This window comes from Sinocyclocheilus anshuiensis, unplaced genomic scaffold, assembly GCF_001515605.1.
Source record: "Sinocyclocheilus anshuiensis isolate Anshui unplaced genomic scaffold, SAMN03320099.WGS_v1.1 scaffold331, whole genome shotgun sequence".
NCBI classification, from domain to species: domain Eukaryota; kingdom Metazoa; phylum Chordata; class Actinopteri; order Cypriniformes; family Cyprinidae; genus Sinocyclocheilus; species Sinocyclocheilus anshuiensis.
Window position 1 is genome coordinate 101,983 of NW_015552556.1, and position 23,052 is coordinate 125,034.

Below are 23,052 nucleotides of genomic sequence, written 5' to 3' on the forward strand. Positions count from 1 at the left end.
ACTCACAGACCAGAATACCAGAGACAACATTACAATAGGCTACATCAGCGGTTCCCAATTCCAGTCCTCGCGGGAGTAGGGAGCAGTGAACACTGTGTAGGGATCCTGTCGATCAGTACACAGTTCATGGTAGGGATGGGGGTATCGATCTGAAATATCGATATATCGATACTGACGCGAGTATCGACAGTATCGATACTCAAACAAAAAATATCGATACTAAGGGTGTGTTTTATTTACCAGTGATTTTGTTTATTTAACAAAAAAATAATAATGCCCACAATATGCATTGAATTGGACGAATAACCTTTGTTAGCGAGTAATTGTGTAGGATATAACTATTTTCCTGCTCATCTGAACACATGCAAATGTTGCAAGACAGAACCAATCAATCACAGAGAGCGCTCTTAGTAATTTAATACATTTCATAATTTAAAAGTTTAGTTCAGAAGTATTGAATCGGTATCGATATTGACGATACTGCCTTGAAAAATATCGGTATCGTATCGAAAACAAAATAAGTGGTATCGCCCATCCCTAGTTCATGCACGCTTCAGCTCACTTCTAACGAGCTGGTTATCTGAATCGCAAGGACTGGAATTGGGAACCGCTGGGTTACATCATGTGTCATTCACCGGTGAGAAAACTTTAAAAGTACTACAATACCAGGAAGGAAGATCGGGTTGTTGATGTTTGTCTGCCATTCTCGCTCTGTCTGCCCAGCATGCGTGAACGAGCTGATGACGTAACCTGTCTGCACGAACCGGGTGCGCAGAGGTATGCTAATACATATTTGACAGGCAGGTAGGAAAGCCAATTAAAACGCTCGGACCGAGTGTAACTTAATGATTGCTATAGGGATGTGAAGAGACTTTCAACCAGCATAACAAAAAATGTTTCTGAAGACAATCACCTATTGCACCTTTAATGATATTTAATTACAATTTTATTAGTTAATTTTTCATATATAAATTAGCATTTTTATATTCATATATAACTTTGCACTAACATAATTTTAATTTAATTTACATATTCATACACTCTAAAAAATGCTGGGTTGTTTCAACCCAATGTTGGGTCAAATATGGACTAACCCAACTGTTGGGTTAAATTTTGGTTACATTTTTAAATTAACTTTTTAACCCAACAGTTGGGTTAGTCCATATTTGACCCAAAATTGGGTTGAAACAACCCAGCATTTTTTAGAGTGTATATAACTTTGCAATCATATAAAAGCCTATATAATTTTGCACCATATATCATTTTAATGTAATTAAATTTTTATATATAATTTTGCACTTATACATAATATTAGTATATAATCATATAAATAAAATTAATTTAAATAAAATTAATTTTAAAAAACTTTTTAAAAACTTTTGACCTTGCTGTGTTTATGCTGCAAAACATGAAAATGTTGATGACCATTAATTATTATATGTATTTTTCTTTTTCGCCTTTCTGATCAGGTGGTGTCATTTGTTCTTCACACTGCAGTTCGAGGTTTTATTCACTCCTGCTGTGGTGGGCTCTACGCTGCTGTGTGAGTTTCACTTATCAAAATCCACATGATTTTATGTGCTGCTTAAGGATAAAATTACACAGCACACAAACACATGCTCGACTGAAGATCAGCTTAATAATTCTAGCCTAAAAGTGAAAATGAATCATTTGAATTAGTGTTATTTTAGAATCACTGGCATACTATTATAGTTTTTGTTAATATGTGACCCTGGACCACAAAACCAGTCTTAAGTAGCACAGGTATATTTGTAGCAATAGCCAAAAATACATTGTATGGGAAAATTATAGATTTTTCTTTTATGCCAAAAATCATTAGGATATTAAGTAAAGATCATGTTCCATGAAGATATTTTGTAAATTTCCTACTGTAAATGTATTATAACTTAATTTTTGATTAGTAATATGCATTGCTAAGGACTTCATTTGGACAACTTTAAAGGTGATTTTCTCAATATTTAGATTTTTTTGCACCCTCAGATTCCAGATTTTCAAATAGTTGTATCTCGGCCAAATATTGTCCTATCCTATCAAACCATACATCAATGGAAAGCTTTATTCAGCTTTCAGATGATGTATAAATCTCCGTTTCGAAAAATTGACCCTTATGACTGGTTTTGTGGTCCAGGGTCACATATAATGAATTAGACTTTTTATGTTTTTATTTTAAATTTAAAGTTTTTGAAATGTTGTTGTGTGTTTGCCATTTTTATTACTTTTTTGTCTTCATAGTTTTTAGTAAGTTTTAGTTAATTTAGTTTCTGTTATTCTAGTACTTTAAACAAAAATGATAAATGTTGCCTTGGCATCTAGGTGAATTAAAATAAGTTGAAGGTTTTTTATATTTTAGTTTTCAGTTAATGTTTATCTTATGAAAATGTTTTTTTTGTATGGGTTTTAGTTTTAGTTAATGATAATACTCTGATTTGAATCCCAAATAACTGTTAAAAATGGCTCCGTAAGTTGCATATGTGTAATATTTGCTGTTTATGTTATCCTCAAAGTGTTTATTTGCATATTTAGCTACCCAACCAATCACTTTGGCACTCTGACGGGCTTGCAATCCATGATCAGTGCTGTGTTTGCCCTCCTCCAACAACCACTGTTCATGTGGATGCTGGGACCATTGAAGGGTGATCCTTATTGGGTGAGACAAACACATTGTTGAGTATAATACACCATTCATGTGCAAAGCAAATGTGTATTTGTATTGTAGTGTAGTGCAGGTCAACAGAATCAAGATTTTGGACAAAGTACCAAACATAACAATTTTTGAATCAACAGATCAACTTGGGCCTGCTTGTGTTCTCATTGGTTGGATTCCTGCTGCCGGGATACCTCTTCTACTACCAGAGACAAATTATAAAGGAGAAGGCAGCGCTTCATAGTCTGTCAATGAGCCAGTCAGCGCAGGAGAGCAACAGCCTCAACCAAACAAATGATTCAGCAAAATATCAAACGAACGGGAACGTCTGAGGTGGAAAACATTTAGGATTGAGGTGTATGTGAATTATACACCTGATTTATGAGTTATTATATCATGGCACTTCAGAAACTGAATTATCGGACTTCATGTTCAGTCACTGTTGTTGAGTCTTGACAAATATAAAACAGTGTTAAAAACAAAGCATCAGTCAAGGCTTTGACTGTGTGACTGGGCAGGATGTATTTTCAAGGCTTTTAATATCGATCAGAAAAACATTATGCCATGACCTACAATATATAGTTTGCCGTTTTTTCCAATTATTATTATTGCATTGACACTTTGAGATGTCCATTAAAATGGTAGAAGAACCAGGAGGCGTTAAATATGATCAATTGATATTGCATATCAATCCTCCTGCCTCAAAACTTTTGTGAGTATGAATCAAAATTTGCTCCATTTACTTTAAGAAAATCAGTGTTATTGTGCACAATCAGTGCATTTTATACCAAAGACATTTTGTGTTCATAATCTTTAATCAAAACTTGATCTAACTTGCTGAGATACTATAAAAGGGAAACTTGACCTTCAGTCTCTATGTCTCGATCAAAAAGCCTCCTTGAAAGTCTATGCTGGAGTTTTCAGGAGAGTAGCTCACAAAATGACTGTGAACTTGTATTCTATCATGTTATGATCTTCATTATGAATGTGCAGGACACAGACATTCAGATTCACTAGTATGCGTAGTCAAAAAATGTTTAAATAATGCTCGCCATTTACGGAATGTAGAGAATGTAATGTTTTTCTAACAGGTGAACCTCATCCTCCTTCAAGACTCAGGTAAATGAGGCAGGGCTTCATGTAATGCTCACTTTACCTTGACATAGATTTTTTTTTATTTTTTTGCCATCCCTCTCTCACAAACCTGATGGAAATGCAGCTTTATATGACAAATACAGATGATTCATTTTATTGCAGAGGCCAGTTTTGCACTATATTCTTTGTTTCAAAAGTGCTATTCTGTATGTTACAGAACTGTAATCATGTTATCGGTTTCAGTGATTCTAATGATTGTTCAACATAATGGTGCTTGTACTGTGCTCACGACTGTAAATATGCCTGAAAGAAAAAAAATTTCAAATATTTTTTCACAAATCAGCCCATTTCTCAGCTGATTGTTTTATTTGTAAAAAAAGGTTTTAAAAAAGTTGAATGAAAAATTATTCATCGTGCTCATAAATAGACACAGAGGCACTAAGACACTTACAAATATAACAGATGCGATGGTTACCAGGTGTTCTGGTACATTACATAATGATATACTCTCACACTATATACACACACATATCTGAGTCACTGTAACATTAAATCTGTGACGTCCCAGAAAAGGCCCAATTGTCCAGCTTGTGCTTCTCTTCATCTCGTTCCTCTTGTTTTTCTGCCATTGAGGCAGTTTTTATCTCAGACTGCTGCTGCTGGGCTGAGCTCCAGTCATGCCTGGGTGATCAGGGCTGTGGCGATTCTGAACATGGAGAAATAACAATATTGTATTTATCAGAGATATCAGGTGTACTATTTATCACAATTGAATTAATATTGTATTAATGTATGAACAAATCAAAAACATACTCTACTGTTAGAAGCTTTACGGTATGAAATCAATACTTTCTTGTACCAAGGATGCATTAAATGTATCAAAAGTGACAGTAAAGACATTTGTAATTTTACAAAATATTTTTGATCATTTTTGATAAATGCAGTACTTTTGAACTTCCTATTAATCAGAGAATAATGGTTTCCATAAAAATATTAAGCAGCACTGCTGTTTTCAACATTGACAATAATAAGAAATGTTTCTTGAGCAGCAAATCAGTATATTAGAATGATTTCAGAAAGGATCATGTGACACTGAAGTAGTGATGCTGAACATTCAACTTTGCCATCACAGGAATATATTACATTTTAAAATATATTCAAATATGTACTTCACATTGTAATAATATTTCACAACATTACTGTTTTACTGTATTTTTGATCAAATAAATGAGCATAAGAGACTTTAAAACATTTAAAAAATCTTACTGAGCCCAAAGTTTTTGAACAGTAGTGTAGAAGATTTCTTATAAATTAAGGCCAATTGTAATCTGTACTGTCATATGAAGACCATAATAACTCCAATTAACCTTTTTCTTCTTCTTATCTTTCTTCTTTTTCTTTCTGTCCGGGTCATCGTCCTTCTTTTTCTTCTTCTTCTTATGGTCTGAATCTGACGGAGTTTCTGTGGTAAAGACGTGAGTTTGACAGTCAAGATTTAAGAAAGCAAACGTTCGTTTCTTTGTGTGTTTGTGTTTGACCGTCACCTGGCGGTAAGGGATCCTGAGGCCGATGATGTTTATGCTTGTGTTTGTTCTTCTTCTTCGGTGGTTGAATGTGCATCAGTCTGTACTGCTCTGGTAACTTTGTCAGGACAGAGAGAGTCAATAAATCTTGCTTGCAAAACAACAACAAACGTCTGACCCACATAACCATTCGCTACCAACGCTGTCTAAGAATGACATCGACAAACCTCCGAGTACAGTCAAAGTAGAGGCAGCATCAGTTACACTTGCCTCCCTAAATGCAAAGGGGATCCTTCTTTAGCCTCTCTCACAAACACACACACACACACACACTTACAGGGCCAGTGTGTAGCCTGAAGCCGGTGAGCATAGCCCCAGTGAGAGGACTGAACGAGTTGTTGCACACTGGCGGCTTCTCAATGACAGATCGCAGAGAGCTGTTGTCCTGAATGCCTGGGCTGTCGATCATACCTGGAATACAGGTGTGTAGTTTCAATACAGGCAGTGGCGGATAGTTAAAGGGATAGTTCACCCCAAAATAATAAAAAGAATGTTGCTAACCAAACAGCTGATAGACTAGCCATAGACTTCCATAGACTTTTTTTTCATACTATGGAAGTCAATGGCTGCTGTGAACTGTTTGGTTACCAACATTCCTCAGAATATCTTCTTTTGTGTTCAACAGAGCAAAGAAACAAATGGAGGGTGAGTAAATGATGACAGAATTTTCATTTTTAGGTGAACTATCCCTTTAAGGTTCTAGAACTACTGTAAAATCGTCAGTGAAAGGTAAAAGTATGCATACACACCAGGAAGCTCTGGAAGGAAGTTGCTGAGTTTCTCCTTCACCTTCTTTCCGCAGAACTTGTTATAAGCGTGCTCCAGGTTGTAGTGTGTGATGAGATTAGTGTGTCCTGTCAGCTCATTCTCCACTGTGAAGACATGAGTGTTAACAGGTTCATAAAGGTGACATCAACTCTAAAATAACCCACTACCATTACAAAATTTACCATGGTAACATCTTTTTGACTCCAAGGCTGACTGGTTTCCTTTGGTAAATCTGCTGTAATGACTATGTTTTGTTTCATCATAGATTACAACAAGTACCTAACAATAATTAAAATTAAAATAATTAAATAAAGTTTTAAATGCAAAATGTTCTTCAGGGATCCCACTATTTTTAAACCAATATATAGCTAGCAGAACAATATGTAATGTATATTCATGATAAAAAAAATTGCCAATTAATTGTAAGATTTTTTATTAAAATTTATTAAATTACATGACTTTTCCACTCTGAGAAATCATACTTTTATTTTTTTTATCTTATTTTAAAGCTTATTTTGTCTCAAGAGGCCCTCTTGGAAGTTTGCTGAGGCCCTCTAGTGGCCCCGGCTCCCTGGTTAAAAACTATAAAACAAAATACAACCATTATTTTTAATAAAATCAAAACCATAACAAATTAATAAGTGATTTTCTTTTAATTTTATTATATTTTTGAGTAACAGTGATTACAATAGTGTTAACTATTGTTACTAGGGTAATGGCATGACATATACTGCATGGTTCTATGCATGGCCGGACTTACGGAAGTCGTGGCCTAATAGTTAGAGAGTCGGACTCGTAACCCAAAGGTTGCGGGTTCGAGTCTCGTACCGGCAGGGATTGTAGGTGGGGGGAGTGTACAGCGCTCTCTCCCAGCTTCAATACCACGACTGAGGTGCCCTTGAGCAAGGCACCGAACCCCCAACTGCTCCCCGGGCGCCGCAGCAGTATGGGTCACCATACTTGGCCACGTCACGTCACTTTTTTTTCACTTTCACCATTGGGCTTGAGTGAGCTGTAGCCCATGGGCCCCGCCTTTGCCCGTTTACGTTTGTTTGATTTGTTTGTTATATGCCAGTCAGTATTCAGAAATTATTAGCCGCATTTCCACTGTGCACGCAAGATCTAAACAGGCCAGCCGGGGCTACAGCTTACAACAACGACCTTCGAGGCCACAATCAAACAGCATAAGCTGGTATTTATGATTATTTCACATAGAAGAAGGACACACGTATTGAATCGCGTCTGCACCGTTTGGTTTGTTATCACATGGCTACTTTAAACAGCTCCATTAAGCCTTGAGCCCCAAAAGAGCGCACATTTAGAAAGATAATGATCAATTCTTAAATGTTCACACCTCATATCTTTACAGAGGATGATTCTATATTACTATATTAATGTTCCACTAAATTATGCGATCATCTGATGAGTTTTGAGCGCTCTCTCTCGTCTTACTGCCATTACACATAGGCCTAGTGAGGAAGAAATGTAATCAAAATGATTTTAAATAAAAAATAGCAATTTAATAAGTTTCTGTTTTTATAACATAGCTATGCCTATGATATAGGACTTAGCCTATCACACAAACAAGAGTCCTGTTTTTTTCTCAAATATCTGCACGATCGCTAATGTACAATAAACAACAACTTACAGAGTAACTTTCAGACACAAAATTCTGTTTTGCTCCGTCAGAAAGAAAATAGAACAAACAGCAGAACCGCTGCGTCTCTGAACAACAGTGTTTTGTTTCTCAGCGTTACACGGACCAGCAAATGATTCAATCAGGCTTCAAGTACAGTCGTTTGCAAAGTTAAATGAATCAGCTTTTTAAACGAATCGGTTGATTCAACTCACTCATTAAGACAGTCACTTGCTGCCACCTGCTGACGGTTGTAGTTTCATATTTTAAAAAGTAGCTTATTTCATTTTTGCAATCATTTAATATTTCTACATTAAAATGTTATATTTAAACTTAACATTTATGCATAATCCATCTATGAATTTTGATGATAGTGATTTCATTTGATTGTTAATAGCCAGCATGTTTTTTTTATTCGATTGAATTTATTGATTAAATAAGAACCTGACATAAGAGGACATAGATATGACAATAACTTTTATAATACTAATAAGCCAACATCTTTGGCTTTTTTTTTTTTTTGCTCAAAGTTATTTCAGGGTTTTCATCTCTCAACTGAGAGAACACATCCTGTTTATTACATTATAATGAATATTTAATATTACATTTAAACTTTGACTATAGCCTAGACATGTTGCATATTCATTTTACTATTTATGAACCTCAAAGCATATGTTTGTGTATTCTGTGTTACTGCATAATGATGTTCTATTTGAGGGCATTTGGAGTGTAGGAAAAGGGCCCAAACATAACCTCAAGCCCAGGGGCCCCCGCCCCCCTAAATCCTGCCCTGGTACTATGGTTACCAAGGTATTCTTTGAATTACCATGTAAATACCTGGGTACATGCTATACAATCACTCTAGAATGACGCTGCCACTGACACAGTACTTTATTATATATTATTACGACGAAATCAATAATATCCCCAATATTAAAATCACAAAGAGGCGCTCACTGGGCAGTTCTCGCAGCAGGTAGAAGGGCTCGTTCATCGCGGCGGGTTTTCTGATCGGACCCCCTTCATCCACCATCTGATGCGGGAAACACATCGGGCCCATGTTTTGGGGTACCTGAGGTTTCCCAGATCCAAAGCCAAGCGCAGAGGGCCCTGCTGGACCCTGTGAATCAGGCTGACCGTACAGAGAGAAGATTTCGGTCATGGTGGCAAAATTACACTACGCTGTTATTACTGTGTGGGCGTTTATCTCGGCTTTGCTACTGCAGAACGAGTCCGACGAGCTGTTGACAATTGCTTCCGGTTGTTTGGGGAAATTTACCGTAATTTATCAAGTACGTGATCTTATAGTACCCAGTTCCAAAACTGCACCAAATAGACTCATATAATGCGCCCTAAAAATGCATTATATTGTATACTACTGTAGTTTATCTGCATAAATAATTATATAAGATGAGACAAATAATTAACGTTTGTGTCAGTGACGCATGTCAAAATCGTTGCTGGGAGTTTATTTATTACGGTAAAGAAAAAAAGCGACATACTTCCTCTGGTCCTTCCCTTTATGTGACATCACGACCAATAAGCGACGTCGTTTCAGGAAAGTGACCAATCAATGGGCGCGTTTTAAAGAGACAGGGCGGATTTTTTCTTCGTCCGCAGTGACCTCTGTCCCTTTAAATCGTTTAATCCATTTGCCGACGAATATTGTATCGCATTGATAGCGGCGTTGATGCGGATTCTGCTGTCTCGGATCACCGCAGCACTCGTTTTCTACAAATTAAAAAGAAGAATGGCATTATTAACAGCTCTCTTCGCGTTTCTGTATCATTTGCCGCAGGTTTACAAATGGCTACTAAAGCCATACTACATCGCCTCGTTATTTATGTCTGTCGCGTTCCTGCTTGTCCGCAAAACGCCTGGGATCTGCGAACATCTTTCGACGCAGCGCGAGGATGGAAATTCATGCGATTTTGACTGGGTATGTATAAAGCAGACCTTTGGGGTTTAACACATGATTAATGATAACGGATACAGCTAACCTGCTTCGTAACAAGGGGACTGGGCAGTGGCCAGCAGAATTTGGGGGTCTATATTTAGCTGTCAAGAAAACAAGCCCAAATCATGGTAAAAAAGTTTGGAATACCATACATAAAAATAATGCATGTGGAAATAAGTAAATGGGCAACGTGTCCCACGTGTGTATCATTCACTGTTGTGTCTTTATATTTATTTATGATAAAAATATGGCACACAGTGGGTTCCAAAACCCTGAACAATGCAGCAAAAGTGGGTAAATCTGGGCACTGTTAAATTCACAGAAATTTGTAGGATTTTGAAACAATAAAAGTGAAAGCATATTAAAACTGTACTATATAATTTAGTATAATTTATAAGGTATTTATAATATACTTTTATTTATATATATATATATATATATATATATATACAATATTATATATAAACATATTTATATCAGTTTATATTATTTTAGTTTTATATTATTAAGCCTCTTTACTATGCAACATTTAAATTAATGTCAGCCTTTGTTTATACATTTTTTTTTCAGAGAGAGGTGGAGATACTGATGTTTTTAAGTGCTATAGTCATGATGAAGAACAGAAGAGCAAGTAAGAGTTTCTCCCTCTTAAAACACTCTTTTCCATCTTTGTGCAATTAATTTTCTCTATAGCATTCTTTATTGGCATTCAAATGTCAGCAAATAATCTCTTAACCATCATCATCGTCTTGATGCTGAGGTTGAATGTGAAGGTTTTGTTTATACACTAAACATTTGGGCACCTGTGAGTCTTTGTGCTCTCAGTGACGGTTGTCTTTTTGTTTGTTGTTAAATCAGTTTTCTTTGTCATTCAGTGTTTCTGTTACACTCTTTCCCCCTCCTCCAGCTCTGCTGTTCAACTCGACCGCTTTGAGTATGCATTTTCGTATCACAAAGCAGTTCGATATGAAAATGTTTTTTTTTTTCCATATCTTTCCTCCCCAGTTACTATCGAGCAGCACTTGGGCAACATCATCCTCTTTTGTAAAGTGGCCAATGTGATTCTGTTCTTCAGACTGGACATACGTTTGGGGCTTCTCTACTTGACATTGTGTATTGGTCAGTATTTTTTTATCTTTCACAAGATTGCAAACAGTCACTCAATTGGAAAGAACTGTAGACTCAAAACAAATATTAGGCAAGTGTAATACAGGTTTATTATCGTTGACTAAATCTAAAAAAAAAAAAACTGAAATAAAACTGAAAAATTTAAACTTGAACTAAAATTGTAATGAAAACAGAAAATATATAAATAAAATCTAATTAAAAATATGAACAAAAATTAAAATAGTATATCATTGATACTAAAATCCCACTGATGTATTATGATGGCCGTTAATATTCTCTAATGATTGATGCAGTTTCCCTGATGACCTGCAAACCTCCGATCTACATGGGCCCTGAATACATCAAGTACTTCAGTGATAAAACCATTGATGTGAGTATATGTTCATATCATAGACTGTATAAAAACATGGACGTAGTATCCGTGACGTCACCCGTAGGTTCCTGAAGAGCGTTTTTGAAGCTCAAAAGTGGGCGGAGGCGGCCGTCGCCATCAGTTATAAAAAAATTCACCCCCTCACAGTTGTCATGAAGGGCAAAATTGGCTATATAGACCAAAACCACTTTTTGTACCAGGCTGTAAACATATTTTTTTCTGCTGTAAATTTGGCCATTTTAACATGGGGAGTCTATGGGACTGACTCCCTTTTGGAGCCAGTTGATGAATTGCAGATTTAGTCACTTCTGTGTTGGTTTCACAAGAGAGAGACCGGAAGGTCGCCGCTTGGTTCATATTAGCCAGTTTCCTTTAGACACAAGTACTTTAGTCATGGCTCATGAGCTGCTGGTTTTCAAAACACATTTGCACAGAATGGGAAAAGATCTAACAATATGAATGAGAAATATTGGGGAGATGTATACTAGAAGAGCGTCAGTGATGGGCACACTTTATTCTGGGGCATCTCATTGCATACTAACCACTGACTTAAAATATCAAAGCTTGAGTGTGCTTTGTTTATTAGTAACAGGAATTCAGAGGCCATAAATGCTTATTACCATTGCAGCCCAGTATTCTTTGCAGATAAGCCATTTTCAAATTTCAGCCACATAGCTGAACTTTAACTTCAGCAGCCTGAGGGGAATGTTGAGTTCAAATATATGCTTGAAACTGTTCAGTTTATGCTAGTGAGTATAGATGCTCACTTTTCTTTTGTTTTTAGGATGAGTTGGAGAAGGATAACAGAGTGACCTGGATTGTGGAGTTTTTTGCTAACTGGTCACCAGAGTGTCAGTCTTTCGCCTCTGTCTATGCTGATCTGTCCTTGAAGTAAGAACGTCGCTCTTCATTATGGCTTAAATGTTTTTTGGAAAACAATTATACTTTTATACAGAAAAGACATTCAACTGATCAGAAGCGACAGTAAAACACTGATAATTTGACAGAATATTTCTTTCTATTCCTCAAAGCATCCTAAAAAAAACCACATTAATGTAATATTTTTCAGCTATTAATAAAAAATCATTAAGCAGCACAACTGTTTTCAAAATTGATATTAATAAACATTTTTCTTGATCAACAAGAAGCACTCAACCTGAATATTTCAGAGTGTCAAACCTGTGATAAACTCTTATATTAATGACATGTGGCAGATGAAATGGGATGAATGTCACGAAAATAAGCTATATGAAATAAATCCTAAATAATTTTACTAATTAAAAACTAAAATTAGACTAATGGCTGCTGAAAATTCAGCTTTGCCATCACAGACATTAAATAACATTTTAAATTGTATTTAAATAGAAAACAGTTCTTTTAAATTGTATTAATATTTCATAATATTACTGTATTTAAAATATATATTTTTTTAAATCTTACCGACCTCAATCTTTTGACTTGTACTGTACATCCAGCATCAGTTTCTGTGAATTTAAATATTCTGAATAGAAACTATTAACTTCTCTCTTTCTCAGGTACAACTGTGCAGGGCTGAAATTTGGCAAAGTGGACATTGGTCGTTACAGTGAAGTAGCCAAAAAGTAAGTAGCTCTGCTGTGTCTCTGAGCTAATTGTAACAGACTTTGACAATGTGCAATGTTTGCTTTTTCCCCCTCAGATACAGGGTCAGCACCTCTCCTCTCTCAAAGCAGCTGCCCTCTCTAGTGCTCTTCCAGGGAGGAAAGGAAATTATGAGGCGCCCTCAGGTGGACAAAAAGGGACGGGCAGTATCTTGGACCTTCACAGAGGTGAGGCTTAATCTTCAACAACAAAAAGAGCTTCAGGAGTGGAAAAACTTTGTCAGAAACATCCTGCTTTATTCTCTGTGTATGTTTCTGTACTATACAGATAAATGTGTTGTGACTAGTATTTTTCCATTGTTTCCAGGAAAACATCATCCGAGAGTTTAACCTCAACGAGCTGTATCAGAAGTCAAAGAAGCTTGGTAAGACCAAAGGAGAGAAGTTCGAGAGGCCCAGCGAATCTGTGTTTGCCCCTGTGCCTGAAGAGGAAGAGCCGGAGGCCGAGACCATCACCGCGATGGACACAGAGAGCAAGAAGGACAAATAGAAAGTGCATGCTGCTGAAGAGCACTGTGAATCACTATGGGACTGGAGCAGAATGTGCTAATGTTCAGTATGCAGAGAGAAAGAGTTTGTATGAAGTTATAAACGGAATGATTGTGTTATTGTTTCTTTTTTGTATAACGTATTAATTAAGTGCAAAATCAGTCGAATAATGTAGTAAATCCTTATTAATACGTATTTAAATGTCATAATCATCGATATACTGGACACAGATATCCAAGCAACTGTTATTTGGGACATCGTCATATTCAATTTGTCAGCTGTTTTAATTTAATCAAGTTAAACATTGGAAGTCTACCTCTAATATGGGTGATAATTGTGAAGTGATCATTAGTAGGGGGTTATTTTTTTGCATATGCATCACATTGGGGAACAAACTTTATATCAGTTGTTTTTCTATTGTATTGTAAATCCTCCCATTCCATTGTCACTCCTAGTATTTTATTTTCTAGTTTTTTTTACTACTTTTCTGAGATGCAGCTTGGTTGTGTGATGGTACGGACTACTAGACTGAATTTAGTGGTCCAAAAAGAGAGGGTCGTTTATGCCAACAGTTCATATTTTGAACATTTACTAAATCTGTAAGAGCAAGATCTCAAGATAATATTCTGTAAAATTCAGTTGTTACGCAGTTACACATTTCATTTCAGAGAGAATATACTGCTGTAAAAGTCTTATGTTTTGTATATTGAGCTTATTATTTAAATTTTCTTTGTGCTGAATGATTAGTGTTTAACATTTTTATTTTAAACTGACAGGCACAGAAGAAAGCTGCAGGCAGTCTTCACGTTTTGACCTTTTCCAGTCATTACTTTCACTGTTGGAAGCTTTTATTGTCAGTTTGGTTATGAGGAATCTTGTCGTCAATTTCTCCACAAAAAAAGCTATATTGTTTTAGTTCCCTATTGAGTAAACCAGTCTTGATTTTTCACTAATATTTAATGAATTGATGTCTCAAAGATGACTAAGTGCTTTGAGTGGTTGTGAACGGAAGGTTTTTTTTTTCCATTCCAATAAAACACTTTGTTCTTCACATCCTGTTTTGTTCAGCTTGTGCATTTTAAAAATTTGCTCCAAATTTAGACTTAGAATAACCAAGCAGATGTTGCTTGAAGTAAGAAGCTGAAACGTGCATATACGTATAAATGACTCATTAAAGTGCTCAATTAGCATTTGAGATTTACGTTCAAACAGCATTCTCAACGATGACACAAACCATGTGTAGTGGCTACCAAAAATATACATAAAAGTTAGTTTCTGGTAGACCTTTCAGAACTAACTTCACTAATTCCAGAGTAACCACAGGTTCATCACAACAAGTTTTTTCAAGATGATCACTAAATACCAAATTCATTAATTCAATAAAATAAATATATATAAAAAACTTTTTTTATATTAGCTAAAAACCTGTTAACTTACCGAAAACTAAAATTAAAAGCTTAAACTTTAGACATACAAAAAAACGAAAAAGATGACAAAAACATAAAATTACTTAAACATTAAGATCAAATCAAATCAATATAAGGTTGTATATCTCGAGGAGCACATCTACTAACATTTTCAGTATTTTTAGGTACATCCAGTTATTTTCCAATGCAGCAACAAGGTAACGAGGAGCCAAAATATGTTTAGACTATTTTTCTGATGTCTACATTCACAAACAGGCTTTCACATATTTGTGGATGGACAGAAAAAAAAATTGTTTTGTTGTATAGTTTTCTAAAGATTTATCTATTAAAACAGGAGCAATGCATGAAGGGGAAATTAAAGTCAAAATCATAACCGATTTATAAAGAGTTTATTACCAATGCTCAAACACACACGCATACACATTCACAACCATGTTCACTCACACTGAACTATACAGTACACGTTATTTTTTCTTTCCCTCCCTCCCCTCAATCCAGCTTTTGATCCAAAATATTCTTGTAAGTGTATTCATTGGCTTTGTACAAGTCAGCAAACACATTCTGTCCCGATTGACCAGCTCTGATCTAAATGTTGATCAACACCCTTGACAAGACAGACGATGATTGAAATGAGTCCTGCACAATATCACAATCTTCTCAAATGCAATAGGTTAAATAACTAAAAATAAAAGGCTTTCACTGATTCATAATGACAGCTAACTTCCCCTGATTGGTTCAACTGCGGTCCAATCAGAGGGCACTGATATGGTTCCCCACCGTTCTGTGGCATCGTGAGCAGGAAGCTTACCGATGAGATTTGGCTTTCACATATTAATATTAAAAAAACGAAATGAAAAAATAAATCAGATCTAAGAGGCAGCCAATCAATGTTTACAGGATAAAATTTGAAATATGCCCCACAGATTGGGCTCCACCATATCAAATGCATTTTTATGCTACGATTAACCCTCTGATTACCAGCTGATCTCTTTCCAGCTAGAGCGGCCATCAGCTCTTTATCCCTCTATTTGATTAGATAAAATCCATAGTGAATATCAGCCTTTGTAGAAGAAAAAAAAAATGTTTTGATCTTATCAATAGCCATTTATAAAGTCATATAAAATAACACTTTATAAATTAAATAACTTCCTTGAATTTCCAAGGCCATTGCTCAGAAAACACTACTTGCACTTGAAAAGGCTGCTGTCATTTAAATAATGCATTAGTCCATTTCCTTATCTTTTCTACTGTTTTGCTTCCCTGGTGCTGATTGGATACAGACGCAACATTGTCACATGCCAAACACAGTGGTCTGAAATGGCTGCTGAATGCCACAGGACCCCTTTTGTAAAAACCTACTTCCACTCGGTGATAAAAAAAACTAAAAAAAAACAAACTGATCTTTTTTTCTCTATACAGAACAATTTACACATTTATGTTGGATAAAAATCTTTTTTTGTTGTTATGAATGTTTTCAAGGCAATCCGGGCCTTTGCCGTCACACTGATTATGCGCTCCAGCTCCTTACTGGTGAGGAGTCCTGAAGTCCCACTATGTCACGACTCGAATGACCCCCTGCTCCTCCTCCTCCTTTATGTCATATCTAACCAAAACCTGCTGGTCAGCATTATTTCCTTTTCAAAAAATAACAGCAGAGGTCAGAAGTTTTCAGATCTTTCCTGTAGGCACCAATAAATGTCCGCAAAACAGGATTTTCTCTGCTGTGTCAGTGAGGAAAACGAGTCCATGGCTCAATTCTTGACAACACGGGTCAAACCAGCATGTCTCTCACACTGATATCTCGTAAGTGGTCCCTCCGACGCCCGTCACCTTCTTCACCCCGCCTCCAGGCTTGTGGGCGGGGCTCTGAGAAGAGCCAGCACTGGAATATGCCTGACCTGGGCGAGTGGACACGCTGACAGGATGAGAGGGGGACGCGGGGGTGGAAGATGGTTTGGGCTGCCCGTTTGTCTGATTATACGACTTCATCTGAATCTCGTCCCTAAACCAGAGAAACAGAGATGTTAGAGAAAGATCTAGATTACAATGCAGTTTTTAGTAGTAACAATACTGTTCAAAAGTTTTTGTCATTAAATTGATGGAAGTGGCAATCAAATACATTCATAATGATTATATTTTAAGTTATAACGATTCATATTTTAAATAAAAGCTCTGAAAACATACATATATATATATATATATATATATATATATATATATATCATGGTTTCCACAAAAAAATATTAAGCAGTTCAACTGTTTTCAACATTGATAATAAGAAATGTTTCTTGAGCAGCAAATGAGCATATTAGAATGATTTCTGAAGGGGCACATGGCACTGAAGACTGCTGAAAATTCAGCTTTGCATCACAAGAGTAAATTACATTTTAAAACATTAAAATAGAAAACAGTTCTAATAATATTTCATAACATTACTGCATTTTTGAGTAAGTAAATAAACTTGTTGAGCATGAGGAGAGACATTAAAAAAAAAAACTTTGAGCTGTAGTGTATTTTAGAGTAAAAGTATGATGATTCTGTAGCATGCATTCAAACCAAACACAAGCCTGTATTATGAAAAATTAATAGGGTCAATATTAAAGTGGTGTGAAATGTGCAATTTTGCGTAGTCATGAATGTTTCACTTCCAAAGTTAAATAAATAAATAAAGCATCATAATGTAACCAAAAAATAAGTCACAACACACAAGAAAGAATTACAGTATGATAACTGATGATAATATATAAATCACAAAATATATAAATTGTCAAATTCACTTCCTGTGATATGATATTACAGATGTCAGTTAAAAAGCCTCCCAGAGCAGTTCAGAAAACAAAGTGCAAAAAGGCAATGAAGGAAGTTTAACCAGAAAGGCAAATTCAGCCTTGCCTGCCAGTAAATTTCTATTTCTCTGCCACACCATTTGGAAAGTAAACATTCTCTTAAGCACTGAAGCATTGCAGGTTCATTCTAACCATCAGCTCTGCTGTCAGCATGCCACTCAAACGACCGTTAATGATGAGGGATCATTGCTTGGCCCTTGGTTTGTTTCCAAATAACAATGCATACATGTCAACTTAAAATATAAAGCTCTTATGACAGAATGTGTTTCATTTTTTCTCTCCCTCATTCTAAGCAACAATGTTTCCTGTAAAGAAGATTTATTCTCTGCTGCTTAGTGAAGGCCAGGTTGATTTTGTTGCTTTTAAAAAGCTGACTAATAACACAAAGCAAAGCAGGCTTTCCAGACCCCTAAATGAGCAGTGATTAAGTTTTCTCTGTCTCAGATCTATCCATTTAGTCATTTTGCCAGTGATTAAAATGGATCTGTCTTGTTTATTCTAGAGTAAACAATATCCAGTTTATCTACCTAGGTCGCCATGGTAACAACTTAATCAGCAGCATGATGTCAGGAGACTTTAAAAAATATAGTTTTCCATCCTGTCTCTCCACATAGACAAGTGCTTTATTTGATTCTGTTCATGTTTACTGTGACATCATGATATGGCACTGACACAACTAAGGAACATTACTAAATTTGCTACAACAGAGTAGGGATGCGCCGATCCGATATTCATATCGGGTATCGGCTCAGATCGGAGCATCCCTACAACAGAGGCATTACTAAATTTTATGCATTCATGCAGAAGTCTGACCCTGTCTCCTCAATTACAAGAAAAACTACCTGAAATCTGACCTGATTATTCAGAATAATTCATGTATAAATGCAATAATATTTATTGTATTTTTTTATTATAAATATTAATAATGAAATTTAAAATCTAAATAAAGACTGGACATTTTAAATGAAATGGTTGTGGATGTGTTCATTTAAATTTCATTAGTAATATTATTTACATAAAATAAATAATGAATTTAAATTTAATTTAACAGGCGTCCCGAGTTCATATCCCAACTCGAGGACCTTTCCCGATCCCGCCCTCTTTTTCCCGCCCCCTTCTCCCACATCGCTTCCTGTCAGTTCTGATCTGTCCTGTCGTCATAAAGGCAAAAAAGCAAAAAAAATAAAATAAATAATAATTCTTTAAAAAACCAACTATTTAACTATTTAAGTCTCGACTATTTAACAATTTATTAAAGATAATTGATTTTTATTCTGTTTTAATACTTTGACAATTATGATTCTCAAACGTTCAACACAATGACATCAAGCAGCAGAAAGCAACAGATGATCACCGATGAAAGCATAAAATTACTGGCGAGTCTCCTCGACAGAATGAGTTTAGACTGATGGGAAAAAGCAGAAGGAAGAAAGAAGTGAAAGAAATACACTCACAGGAGTCTGGGAGCAGGAGGAGGAGGAAGAGGAGGAGGGAGGAGGCAGCAGGCTGCGCAGAGCGTCGTAAGGTTGAGGGGGAGGTACTCACTTTGGCGCCTGTATGCCCCCTCCCCCGACTGAAGCCGAGGCTTTGCGGACCAGGCGGTACTGCATCTCAGCAGCGGCAGCGCTAGAGTAAGACAGAGACTTCCCCAGCGGCGGGGGGTGTGGCGAGCGTGGAGGGTGAGTGGTGGGCGGCAGGGGCGTGTCAGTGGAGCGCGTGCGGTACGGATATGAGGGCTGAGGCGGGCCCGAGTCAGAGAGCAGGGGGGGTCGAGAGAAGCGGGGAGGCCGATGGTGATGGTGGTGATGATGGTGGTGGTGGTGGTGATGCTGAGAGTCATGCAGCAGGCGTTCCCGCTCGCGTTCAGGTGGAGCGGGCGGAGAGGAGGTGGAGCCACGTAGATAGCCGGCGTGCTGCGGGGAGGCGAGGAGGGCGGCGCTGGAGGCAGACGGCTGGTGGAGCTCCACATCCCGCTGCTGGGCGATCTGTGCCGACAGGAAAGGCGAACTGTATCCCACTACAGGCATGCGCAGTGGCCCTGCTGACATCTCAGGTGCTGCCGACTCAAAATCTGGGCTTTCGGACGGCGTGAGCAGACTATTGTACGATAGACTGCCGTTGCGAGGAGCCGGCGGTGGCGTCTGATTGGCTAAGCTCTTGTAGCTGGTGGAGGTGGTGGCTTCGGATGGCGGGGCATTGTGGGAAGAGCGAACACTGGAGGACCGCGAGGCCCCTCTGGCGAGAACTGTGGGATCAGAGAAGGAGGGATATGAACGCCCTCCTAGGGAGTATCCTGTGATCCCTGAGCCTGGAGGTCCTCCAGGACCCCCAGCTGTTCGCTCTGGCCCGCTTCGCTCCGCTCCTCCACCCCCCTCACGCCCATCCAGACTGGGCTCAGAGTGATAGCCTGGCTGCTGACTGGACTGGAGGAGAAAGGAAGAGGACTCTTTAAGACTGTCCCCACGACTCATCTACAGAGAGAGCGAGAGAGAGACAGCAGGCAGAAGAGAGTTTATTAAGTTTCAAAGGTAATATGAAAGCTAAATTCAAAGGGATGCTGTCAAGGACAAAACCCTTGGGGTAAGGATCTTGTGGGCCACTGGGGACAGATGATTTAGGAAAGTGCTTTCTATAGCTATAATAAAGAGCCAGCGTTGAGACAGACAGAGAGGCTAAGCTTGGAAAGGCAGGGAACAAACTTAGACACACTAAAGGCAGTGTCATTTTTGCATTTGTTTCAGTATAGCACACCACATCACATGAGCAACGTTAAAAATCTAAAGACCACAACATCTATCTTTTCTTGCCTTGTGGTCTTTTTTGTCAGGGGATAAAAAGCCTTGGGGCCTCATGTACAAAAAGTAAGCTATAAGCAAGCATGACATTTACCCCGTTTGGCTTCTTAGCCTAAAATTGTAGATTTGATTGTAGAGTGACTGTGCATAATTCATCCATTTAACGTGCAGGTACTTTTTTAGTTCACAGAACAAAATATAGCTCTCCTCATGAATACCTAGTTTGTTTTGCTACTAAATGATTTAACCAAAACTGAACAATGTATACGTGATTTTTACGTCCTACCAGACTGATAAAAGTCCTGTGCCTGCGACATTATTGTATGTGTAGTATTGACACAATATTAATATTTCATTTTTTAGATATCACAGTTACCGGTGTACTGGTGTATTGCTATTAAAAGGAAGACAACTGTACAATTAAGACTTAAACCCAACCCTGACCTACAGTTGTTAATACTATTTAAATCTAAACCTTGTGTACACACTTCCATAATGGAAACTCGGTAAACTTTTATACATAAGGCCTCAGGTCTTTCAGAATTAATCAAAATCACATGACATGGTGTATTTCTCATCTAATATATCCTAATCCAGCATCATAGAGCACACCCCCACAGCTACAACCAGCAAATTGTCTTGCACAGCCACTCTGTAAGGAGAGATTGGTTCTTTGTGTTGACGCACTGTAGGCTTTATTAACACTACTAGAGCATAATTAAATGGAACATTATATTTATTCTTTTGTTTTTCTTTCTTATAAGCTGTGGCCTTTAGAGAAAGCAATAATATGTATATAATTTAACCCTTCATTTTTTCAAGTTATAGAAATGAAGTAACTACTATGGTGATAAACTAAATAGTGGGAGATTCATAAAACAATGATAAATAAATAGAAACTCAGCTGCAACAAGCTGCATTTAAAAATTAATTCATATGGACACTGAAAAAGACAGATACTAGAGAAAGGAGATGATCATTGGCACATAATAAAACAATAACACACACAGACACACAGAAAAAGTATTACAGTGTAAACTTACTGATACTGTTCAACTGAAAGCCACTGAGTCAACCAAATTGGAGGGGGGAAAACAATTTAATGGATTGAACAAAACGTTAGAGAAAAAAGGACTTAAAAGTATGTGGAGTAAAGGAAATAATAATTACAGTCATGCAAAAGAATGTAAATGATGTCAAATTAAATGTCGTGAATCACCCACATAGATTGTGAATGAACACATAGACCTCTTTACTTTGGATAAACAACATGTAAATCGACTGAGAAAAGTTACCTGGTTGGCATAGGCATGTGTGAGGGCAGTGTGGTTCTTGCCCGGGCTGCTGTATGTGGGCCTGTACTTGAACATGGTGGGGGTGGGCGGGGCTTTATTCAACAGACTGCTCTCTGCAAACAAAGCGCAGAAAGATCAGATTTAGAGTTGTAAACACATTTGAGGAATGTAAAAGTGAATTAAACTGACACAACAGCACTGCAACAGGTAATCGCAATCTTAAGTCCTGTTCACACCAAAGATGAAAACTACAACTATAAAGTTTTAATAATTGTTCTAAATCTATGAAAACAAAAGTTCACACCACAACTATAACGATAATGACACAAAGGTATGATATCATTTAAAGGGGTCATACGATGCGATTTAAATTCTTCCTTTCTCTTTGGAGTGTTACAAGCTCTTGGTGCATAAAGAAGATCTGTAAAGTTGCAAAGACTAAAGTCTCAAATCCAAAGAGATAATTTGAAAAAAATTGACAATCAAAATTCACTAGATTTTAGATTTTAATGCACTAAAATGCACGGATGTGAAAAAAATATATCCTAAGTAAATAAAAATAATAAATTAGGGATGCAACAATACGATTTTTTTTTTAGAACCAATCCGATCAGATACTGAAAATTCTGAGTATCGGTCAACAGATACCGATCTGATACCAGCACATTTTTTAAAATCAATGTAGAATTAATGTACTTTTGTGTGTTGACCTGATCGTCACTTCTTGTGTTAAACATAATCTACCAAATACAGACAACTTCATTTTAATGAAAAATAACAAATAATAAAATATATAATCATAATCTATGAAAATAATACTATTATAAAATAGGTTAGGTTATTCTAGAAGAATCATGAGTGCACAATAATTTTATAAAATGTAAACATGTGAAATAACATTATTGGGGAACAAATAAAAGTGAATAAGTGTAGGACTAAATCTGGTAAAATGTTATACATTGCTCTTTGTATTGTAGTAAAATACATTCATGAAAAATAAGTAAATATATTTATATATAAATACTATATATACACTATAAACTTAAGATACATTTCTTTTAAATGCACAGCACAGCAGTAATGAGACAGCAACATATGATAGATAGGAGTCCTATCTATCATATGGTCTGCGTCTGTCGAATGTGACGTCTGCGTCTGCCGAACGTGACATCTGCGTCTGCCACATTACAGTTCGTCTGCCTGAACGTGACGTCTGCTGCAAGGGTTTCCAGCACTTTCCATACACTTATTCATGCTTTATTATTCCTATTCATTCTCTATTATTGTTTTCACTTATCCTCAGTTATGTTTAATTAGCTATTAAGTGCTTTTTACCTTTCTTATGTATAGCTTTT

General features: G+C 36.8%; 4 protein-coding genes across 6 annotated transcripts in view; 2 read left to right on the top strand and 2 right to left on the bottom strand.

The window, feature by feature from the left end:
• The window catches only part of LOC107664571 (large neutral amino acids transporter small subunit 3-like), a 14,132-nt gene extending 10,447 nt beyond the window's left edge, over positions 1-3,685 (top strand). The window contains exons 13-15 of the mRNA XM_016455178.1: positions 1,470-1,543; positions 2,545-2,668; positions 2,806-3,685. Of these exons, the coding sequence (XP_016310664.1) occupies positions 1,470-1,543; positions 2,545-2,668; positions 2,806-2,997 (390 nt within the window). The 3' untranslated portion in view covers positions 2,998-3,685. The remainder of the gene's footprint in view (positions 1-1,469; positions 1,544-2,544; positions 2,669-2,805) is intronic.
• An 81-nt stretch (positions 3,686-3,766) lies between these two features.
• On the bottom strand, positions 3,767-9,026 carry LOC107664572 (mediator of RNA polymerase II transcription subunit 19-B). Its single transcript, XM_016455179.1, has 6 exons — positions 8,705-9,026; positions 6,093-6,215; positions 5,621-5,754; positions 5,305-5,401; positions 5,128-5,222; positions 3,767-4,466 (listed from the first exon to the last, which is right to left on the bottom strand). The coding sequence occupies exons 1-6, from the start codon at positions 8,907-8,909 to the stop codon at positions 4,401-4,403; spliced, it is 720 nt and encodes a 239-aa protein (XP_016310665.1). The 5' UTR covers positions 8,910-9,026; the 3' UTR covers positions 3,767-4,400.
• Positions 9,027-9,370: 344 nt separating this feature from the next.
• Positions 9,371-14,399, top strand: LOC107664575 (thioredoxin-related transmembrane protein 2-B-like). Its single transcript, XM_016455182.1, has 8 exons — positions 9,371-9,686; positions 10,275-10,335; positions 10,710-10,823; positions 11,126-11,202; positions 11,990-12,096; positions 12,741-12,806; positions 12,884-13,013; positions 13,153-14,399. Exons 1-8 carry the CDS (start codon positions 9,438-9,440, stop codon positions 13,333-13,335), a joined length of 987 nt encoding a protein of 328 aa, XP_016310668.1. The 5' UTR covers positions 9,371-9,437; the 3' UTR covers positions 13,336-14,399.
• A 734-nt stretch (positions 14,400-15,133) lies between these two features.
• Positions 15,134-23,052, bottom strand: part of LOC107664565 (palmitoyltransferase ZDHHC5-like) — a 41,468-nt gene continuing 33,549 nt past the window's right edge. For 2 of the 3 annotated variants that reach the window (XM_016455167.1, XM_016455168.1), the window contains exons 10-12: positions 21,698-21,810; positions 19,153-20,078; positions 15,134-16,763 (exon numbers count right to left, since the gene is read on the bottom strand). In XM_016455167.1, the coding sequence (XP_016310653.1) occupies positions 16,550-16,763; positions 19,153-20,078; positions 21,698-21,810 (1,253 nt within the window). In that variant the 3' untranslated portion in view covers positions 15,134-16,549. Of the gene's footprint in view, positions 16,764-19,061; positions 20,079-21,697; positions 21,811-23,052 lie in introns of all 3 variants that reach the window. The other variant, XR_001631472.1, reaches the window with a different exon arrangement.